The 8,764-nt window shown below is 53.8% G+C and overlaps 1 protein-coding gene across 1 annotated transcript; it reads right to left on the bottom strand.

Moving 5' to 3' along the window:
- Nucleotides 1–1,462: 1,462 nt before the first annotated feature.
- Nucleotides 1,463–4,845, bottom strand: LOC122388023. Its single transcript, XM_043378766.1, has 5 exons — nucleotides 4,639–4,845; nucleotides 4,435–4,574; nucleotides 2,917–3,868; nucleotides 1,939–2,202; nucleotides 1,463–1,546 (listed from the first exon to the last, which is right to left on the bottom strand). Exons 1-5 carry the CDS (start codon nucleotides 4,843–4,845, stop codon nucleotides 1,463–1,465), a joined length of 1,647 nt encoding a protein of 548 aa, XP_043234701.1.
- Nucleotides 4,846–8,764: the final 3,919 nt, after the last annotated feature.

Genomic DNA, 8,764 nt, shown 5'->3' with positions numbered 1-8,764 from the left:
GCCTTTCAGGCGCAATAAGACACATAAGACACATAATTACATATAGTCCTGAGGAAAAGTTTTTTAATCATGACACTCAAGTCATATCTAAGGTTGTTGTCTGTTGATGCTGATATGAGCGTTCCTTTCAAAGCAGGACAATCCGACAATCACACAATTGCCTCTCGTTCCAACTTCCACCAATCTAAAAGAAACGACGCGCTTTACTATTGTACCAATTGTACCATACAATACGCTTGAACTATAATGAAAGTGTGAAATCGCTTATAGAACCCGTGACGGAATCAATTGATGAGAAACGTCTCCCTACACAATATAGGAAATTTGAACAAGCGAACCTTTCGTATCGATAACATTCCGGGTTACTATATTTGTTGAAATAATTCCAGTAAACTGCGCCTGGGACAGCCAGTTGTCTCGAAGGATCATGTAACGCTGCCTCATGACAACCTTACGATGCGAGCGAGCTCACACCTAGCACGTAAGTGTCAACGGATGTGTGTCAGATTTCAGCCAAGCATGCCCGTGTGACCAGCTGAGTCGCGGTTGCGGGCCATGGGAATCCCATCAGTCGCGCAATGGAGGCAGTCTCGCTTCAATGTCCAATGATGCAGGTTATATTGTGCAGCATGTGATCCGAAATTATATTTTCACTCTCGCAATGGGCACCTGCACACAAAACAACACTCCCCCGCACCCGCCTGACTCGCACTGCCAAGTCGGCCGCTGCCGCCGGCCGCCGGCACATCCTTGATTTTTCGATCGCCCGCACGTGCACCAATCCGAGCGTGCCGGCGAAATAGATCAGCGCTGCCAGTACACAATACAACACAGTACAATCAGCGCTGCCAGTGCCCAGTACATTCCCCCCTGACTTTTAAGTCACTCACGGCCACAATTGCACGGCGGACACGGATTCCGCAGACGTTGTGACCTCCTCAGAGGCGGCTCGGCCCGCCCATCGGCATCGACACCACCGGCATCCGCAGCCAAATCGCCATCTCCATCCACCGCCGCATCGGCGTGCGCTCCAGCGTCTCCCGTCCAGAACATCACGGGCTCATCACCGTCGTCGTTCGCAGAGGACGCTTCATAACACTCAGACGGCGCACGCGGGCGTAGGTCTTTTACGTGTCGCGGCACACCACCGACCTCCACGCACTGAGGTGAAACGATACCAGTTATTTCACCCGTCTCGTAACGGCTGTCACACCGCCCGTCGGGCGGCCTAACCCACACTTTGTCTCCTGGACAAAATACACTTGGGTCCGTCGCCTTCCGCTCACGAGCTACGTTATCCTGATCCACGCCCTGCACGCGCACTCTGTATTGATACAGCCGACAGGCCGGAGCTGAGTCCGCCGTCGTGTCATCTTGTGGGAGCACGTTGTAGCGGAAAACCGCCTCCCTAATAGTGCAGTCTTTTCGAGCCGCGATGACCTTCACAGTTCTATGACAGCGTTCAATCATTCCGTTCCCAGAGGGCACATGAGCGCACCGGAAACGGATTTTTATCCCCCAGTGACACGCAAAGGCTCGGAATTGCCTGCTCCGAAAAGCCGGGTCGTTATCAGTGAGTATCTCACTCGGCGCGCCGCGCTCACAGAACACAGATTCAAGCTGGTCAATCACCGCTGCACTCGTCTGCAGCCGCAAGGGCCGCCATATGGTAAACCGGCTCGGACCACAGTCGACCAGCGTGAGGTAAGTGCCGCCCCGAAAGTGCGTGATATCCATCGCTACGCGCTCCCACACCGTAGCAACTGACAGTTCACCTTTCTTCCATTTTACCGGCGCAGGGTCGATAGAGCGGCACGTTTCACAGGCCAAAACAACCTCTCTGACGACACTCTTAGACACCTCCGGGAGGGCGCGTCTCACGAAAAAGTACGTCCTTCGAATGCCCGGATGCCCAGCCGTGTGATGAATTCTCCTCACCTCATTCAATAGGGCGTCATCGTCCTCTTGGCGGCCGTTCCCCGACGTGGTTGTCTCGCCGTCTCCGTCTCCGCGAGCCGGCGCGGGACCGGCCGTGCCGAGCGCGGCGTTGACAGCGTCTCCGTCGGAGTCGGACGAGGCGGTGCCACCGGCCGCGGCTGTGTCTGAGACAGCCGCCCCGCCGGAGTCGGCGACCGCTGCGGCGTCTCCGTTCGCCGTCCGCCCCTTCATCCACTTCTCCGGCACCCTCGTCAGTGTGTCGGCCTTGTTAGAGGCAGACGAGACACTGAACACGCTCACACTCAAGCCATACTCATCGACGAGAGCCCTCAGTGTGCCGAGCCGGCGCCTGATCAACATCTCAGACGTCGCCTTCGATCGAAGTCGCGCCCGACCACTCAGCAGGTCACTAACCCAATGATACACAGTCCGAGAATCGACCATGAGACGCATCACTGACACTCCCCACTGAATGGCCAGGTTAACCCCCTTCAACACCGCGTCCAGCTCGGCCAGATTTATGTGGCTGACGTCATCACGAGGCCTCAGCCAGCTCGCGTCCTCTACAATCTCACCTCCCACTTCGAGAGCAACACCGAGAGCGAGTGAGCTTGCGTCAGTCCACACAGTCGCTACACCGTCACCGACATCCCACTGACCCTTCGCTGGGTCATCTGCTCTCACTCTCGCCACCAACTCGTTCACCAGCCGCACGACATTTTCATCACGAACTGGCTCGTCCCACCCGTGCGCAGCCTCACTCACCAGTCGTTTCACGAACGAGGCGGCAGGACGGAGCCAGCCGCACACAGGGTAATGGCTTGTAAGCTGTCCACACAGCGAGAACACGCTTCGCTTTGTCACTGGTGTCGCCAGCACGTCCGCGCACACTTCACCGTCCCGGCGCCACCGGAGGTGCCCGTCACGTTCCCCCCAGACACGGTGACCCAGGACGCGAGCGCCGCTGTCTGCCCTCACCGGCTCCTTGCTCTCCAGTCCGAAGTTCCTCAGGTGCTCAGCCACGTCTCGGGCCGGAAGCACCGCCTCATTCACCAGAATGTCGTCCACATATGATGACACGGCCGCTTCCACTTTCGCGTCCTGCGATAGCACAGTTTCCAGCACGGCCTTCATCACGGAGGGCGACAGGTTCATGCCGAAACCCAATCTCGTCAGACAATGCCGCTTTCCTCTGTAGATCACTGTTTGGTAAGGCCAGAGTTTCTTGTCGACGTGAATCTGAAGGTAAGCCTTCTTCAGGTCCAACAAGGCCACGTCCGTTCCCATCCGCCGCCACCTGCGCGTCTGCTCTGCACAGACGTCGGCGTCTGCCGTATGAGTTGTCAGGTGACGATTGAGGGGCCGGAAATCCATGACCGGCCTGACCTTTGTCTTCTGGACGACCGCCATCAGCGGAATGAGCCCCTTCGGGGGACCCATCTCGCTCTCATCATACTCTCGCAGCCACCCATTCTTCACCCAGTCGCCTAGCTCCGCCTCATATTCGGCACGCGCTTCTGCCGGCACTGGGTACTCGTCCACGTGACCGGCCAGGTCGGGCGGTGGGTTACCAGCGGACCACTCCCATGACACTGTCCACTCCCGCCGGACCGGGTCGAAGGTGACGCAGAAATCTTCTCTGTCGACTCGCAGCGACCCCTCCTTCACCGGCGACGCAGCGCACGCCTCTCCTGCCGGCTCACAGCCGAAGTGCACATCACCGGGCGAGCGGACAAGCACTCCACCGAGCTCTCTCACTGCATCCATGCCCGCTATCATGGAAAAGCCGAGTGGCTTATCCCTCACCACCAGCGCGCTCACCGTCACCCGCCGCAGCCCCGGTACGGCCACTCGCACATCAGCAATGCCAACACATTTCAGATGCTCACCGCTCACAGTCACCGCGTGCAGCTCACGCCGGTGCCACCGCCTGCACAGCGAGACGTGAACGAGAGTCCGACTGCAGCCGGTGTCCACGAGCGCTGCACACCTCGCCCCATTCACATCCAGCTCCTTTATCGGCAGTGCGCCAGCCCACTTCAATCCCGAGAAGAGGCCGGCGCAGGTGCCTCCCCTCGCTGGTCGTTTCCCTCCGGGCAATATGCGGCGATGTGGCCCCAATTCCTGCACCGATAGCACTGAATCTGGGTGCACCGGCTGCCCGCACGCCCGAAAGGCGACGGTGACTCGCCTTCGTCGGAGATCCGCTGCTGTCGCGGGGTCCGCGCCTCACCACCAGCGGGGCGTCCCGTAACGTCACGTGCCGGGCACGCGCGAGCATAGTGAGTGAACTCGCCGCAGGAATAGCACGGTCCCCGTGTCCCTGCGCCCGCTTCCACCGCCGACCCGCGGCTCCACCGGCGCCGGGGTCCGCTGACGTCACTGCCGGTTGCCATGGCGACCACTCCCTGACTCTCACGCAAGATGGCGCGAGCCCGATCAGCCAGCTCACGCAGGGGGAGAGAGTCGACGCGAGCCCCTGCCTTCAGCACTTGCCTGACACTGTCCGGTAGTCCCGTCACGAAGGCGCAGCTGATGCCTTCTTCTGTCATGCCGCCAAAAAGTGACGCCAGCTGTTCCAGCTCAGCGAGGAATATGTCCAGTGTCCACGGACTCGCCTGGCCTGAGCCGCCGCTCTGCGAAACGTTCATACGCAGAGAACTTATCCAAGGCAAATGCCCTTTTCAGGGCCGACTTCACCTTCTCGGCGTCCTTCTTATCCTCGCTGGAAAGTTGCCGGTACACAGAGAGCGCGCCGCCTCTAAGCCTAAGCGGAATCACGCACTCCTGAGGGGCCGCCGGCGTCTGCAGCGTGCAGACCATCTCCACTTTCTCAATCCAGTCCACCACGTGATCTTCTCCCGACCCGTCAAACTCTGGGATCAGCTTAACGTCCAGGCCCGCCATTGTGGCCGAAATAGCTTGTGATCCGAAATTATATTTTCACTCTCGCAATGGGCACCTGCCAGGGCATATTTTAAGGCACTTACTGCGTCCCATTCTGGGACGCAGCCCCCTCGCCTTGGGACGTAGCCCCTGCTGATTTGACCCACTGCGTCCCTGCCCTGTGCCCTGTCCGGTTCCCTAAACTGTGCCCTGCTGTGTGCCCTGACCTGTACCCTTCCCTCTAAAATGTCCTGTGCCATGCCCTGTAACCTGTCGTGCCCTACTTTCTGCCCTCCTCAGTGCCCTACTCTGTTCCTTGCCCTGTGCCCTTAGTCGTAGCACATGCCCTCTGCTCAACTTTGGGACGCAGTAAAAATTTGTTAAAATATGCCCTGGCACCTGCACACAAAACAACACTCCCCGCACCCGCCTGACTCGCACTGCCAAGTCGGCCGCTGCCGCCGGCCGCCGGCACATCCTTGATTTTTCGATCGCCCGCACGTGCACCAATCCGAGCGTGCCGGCGAAATAGATCAGCGCTGCCAGTACACAATACAACACAGTACAATCAGCGCTGCCAGTGCCCAGTACACAGCATCCTGCTTAATTGTGTACAGCTGTTTGTAAATGTTATCTCATATATGTAATGACTGATGATCCAGGTGTCATTGACTTTGCCTCTTTTACTTGTCCTTTTGAGTTTTTGGATTTTGGCTTTTTTTCCTTTGGATTTTTCGTAATTTGACTTTATGCCCTGTTGACTTTTCGTCTTTTGACCTTTGTCCTCTTCACTTTTTGTCCTTTTGACTTTTTGTCACTTTGATTTTTTGTCCTTTTGACTTTTTGGACTTTGACTATATGTCTTTTTGACTTTTTGACCTTTTGACTTTTTATTTTGACTTCATGCCCGGTTGACTTGTTTTTTGACTTTTTGTCCTTTTGACTTTCTGTCCTTTTGGTTTTTTGGATTTTGACTTTATGTCCTGTTCACTTTTTGTCTTTCGACTTTTGTCCTTTTTACTTTTTGGTAACTTGACTTTTTGCCGTTTTTACTTTTTGTCTTTTGACCTTATGTCCATTTGACTTTTTGCCTTTTGACTTTCCTCTTTGTTGACCTTTTACCTGTTGACTTTTAATATTTTTGACTTCTTGCTTTTGACGTAATGTCTGTTGACTAATCATCCTTTTACCTTTTATCATTTGACTTTTTGTCCGGAACCCGTTCTACGCAGTGTACCTATTTGAACTGAATTGGTGTACTATTCGTAATGTCTGACATACCATCGTCTTGCCACACACCATTAGATATGTGTGTTAGCTTCCAAAAATTGACACTTTTTTCTTCTTCATGCAAACCCGTTTATCAGTAATAATATGTTCAATATTAATGCCGATTGCCTAACTCTGAATTTGATGGCACTGCACGAAAAACAACTTCTTTCAAGTCTTTTGTCGAAAACTAAAAGTTAGTCGTCAAAACTTCTCGTCTTCACCATCGTGCGCTTTGAACAGTGCGGAAGGCCCGGGGGAGGGGGGGGGGACATATCGGCCGCCTGTAAGTGGCTGCTGTTCATTAGGGTGTGTCATATCAAATATTTTTGTCTCAGATCAAGCGCTTCCGCAGATATTCCTTGTCCCTGGGTTCATTGAAGCCCATGGGCACTGTTCTTTTTTCGCTGCACCGAAAATTCAGGCGGCGCGAGCCCATTCAATTTCGACATTTCCCGTGGCGCCCGGCGTTGAAGTCTCCATACTGAACACAATGCGTACCGTAGCGCTAACACCAGCCATATGACTCGCCGTCGGCCTGTAGCGGCCAACACCGTTTGACGGTTAAAATTCGATTGCTATTTCTTGTTTAAATGGACGTCGGACGAAACATACTGTTATCTTAATGTGTTGAGGCCATTCAGGACCCACAGATGATCCATATAATAGGACATAGGCGGCGGAACGGGGAGGGCACCGGGGCACCGTGCCCCCTCTGATTTTGGTATTTTAACATTAGCCCTATGGGCGTTGCATGGAAAGAATGGGACCAAAAGTCGGCAGTGCCCCCCCCCCCCTTAATTGAAGGTGTTCCGCCGCTACTGTACGTAATAGGATCACGTTGCAGCCTTGGCAAGACTATCACGAGTGGGGCAGGGAGAATGAGAGCACGGATGGACAGAAGGCAACGTGAGCGGGGTCTCGGGTATCATCCCTCCGTCGGCAACACAATGTGTCGGCTTTCGAGTCATGTGCTGTCTGCGTATTTACAAATTGCAACCGAGCTCCGCCGTAGGGTATTTTATATCCGCCGTAGTGTATTTTAGTTGGGGTATTTTCTACCATACATCTGCCTGAGCTTGGGGTAATTACAATTTGTCGGCGACGTTAAAAAATGATGCACCTTTTTTCGCAGTATAGGTTATCGCATGTGCATATTTGTCTTTTTGGTTGCGCTTTTCCCTCGCCCGTATAGGGGGAGGCGTTGAGCGGACCCCATCGGTTTTTCGTGAGTAACTCGCGTAAAAACCGTCCGATCGCGACGAAACTTTCAATACTCCCGATTTTATCAATTTTACTCCTGCCCTGAAAATTTCATGACCCTGACCCAAATGACCTTTGACCTGTGACCTATTTCTCGAGGCCATGTTTGGCCCGAATCGCGATTCGGCGTATGTCGGCTCGCATTAGCCGCGCGTTTGCAGTCTTTACGTGGTTTCAAGCGTTGAAATATGTGATATGATGCTGGTCCCATGCATTAGGGTGGGTGTCACATGAAGGTCAGGTCAGCTCAATGACCTTAGATGACCTCGGTTCACTTTTTCGAGTTTAACATGTTTCTAGGCTAGTTTTTGGAGCCGATTTCGAATTTAGCAACCATTTGAACATTACAGAGGGTGTAACGAAATTATCCGGACATCTTTCTTCCCGCTGTAATTAAAAAGCAAAACATTCTGGCACTTTTATTTTGACTGAGCATGTAGCCACCTTTCATAAAAACACAGTGGCGAATGTTTTGGAGCATTTCAGCCAATGTATTCTCCAGCACACTGGCTTTGATGCGGACCAACGCCGTCTAAACCTGTGGCAGCGGTTGGGCGGTGCTTGTGGCGGGCGTCTCTTCAGTCACCTAAGCCGTAATCGCCACGCCATATGTGGAAGGCTTTTGGTGTCAATACATATACATACTGAACAAGAGCCCACAGGTTTTCGATTGAATTGGGATCGCGACTTTTTCCAAGTCATAAGCGTTAGCCCAGAATGATTGAAGGTTCTATCGGCATCACTTCCCGTTCTTTTAGGGACTTTTAAGTAGCGCGCCGTCCCGCATGAAGACAGCGTGGCTTGAATCAGGCATCAGTGCGCGTTCAGAAACCGAGCCCTCAGGCGCTCAACCAGACGGTATAGGAGGGCCTCCTATACCGTCTGGTTGAGCGCCTCCGACTATTCATTGGCCAGTATGTTTCTCCGGTAATACTTGACGTTGATGGCGGTATTTTGTGACACTATGTTCTATTGGAGGATCGCTAGGCAGCTGAACATGCTCCAGTTCTGGATGTTGTCCGGATGTTTGACGGCGGCGAAGGCCAGCAAGTTCGAGCGGCTGGCCGCCCATACATGGCCGATTTGACGGTTCAAAGGATAATACAGCTCGAACAGCTACCCATCCAACCAGACCACCTCACCCTTATCATTCTTCAACCAGTGGACGCGATCTGGCGTGAGGCGAAAGGTGGCGAACTGGTTGCTTTCCCGTCAGTTTTGTTGTCTTTTTCAGTTTGAAGGGCACTAGAACCAAGTTAAAGGGCGGGTAGCGGTAAACCATGATATGGGATCTCTTATTATCTGACTTGGTAGGAATTCGAGTCAATTTGCGGATTGATTGGTGCCGTTTCCTTGCCGCTATCTTGATGACTCTCCTCACCACTTGACAAAGGGCGGCTTTTGTGGT

Source organism: Amphibalanus amphitrite, unplaced genomic scaffold, assembly GCF_019059575.1.
Source record: "Amphibalanus amphitrite isolate SeventyFive unplaced genomic scaffold, NRLGWU_Aamphi_draft 000017F_arrow, whole genome shotgun sequence".
Taxonomy (NCBI): domain Eukaryota; kingdom Metazoa; phylum Arthropoda; class Thecostraca; order Balanomorpha; family Balanidae; genus Amphibalanus; species Amphibalanus amphitrite.
The sequence above is the reverse complement of the archived record's forward strand: the minus strand, read 5'-3'. Positions and strand labels throughout refer to the sequence as shown.

Excerpts from the sequence above, each read along its gene's own strand:
- LOC122388023 (XM_043378766.1), bottom strand. The coding sequence starts at position 4,845 with ATGGCGGGCCTGGACGTTAAGCTGATCCCAGAGTTTGACGGGTCGGGA. Across the intron at positions 3,869-4,434 it reads GGACTACCGGACAGTGTCAG|GCGGTGGCACCGGCGTGAGC; the intron begins GCAAGTGCTGAA and ends CTCGCTGTGCAG. Across the intron at positions 2,203-2,916 it reads GACTGGAGAGCAAGGAGCCG|GCCGACACACTGACGAGGGT; the intron begins GTGAGGGCAGAC and ends GCCTCTAACAAG.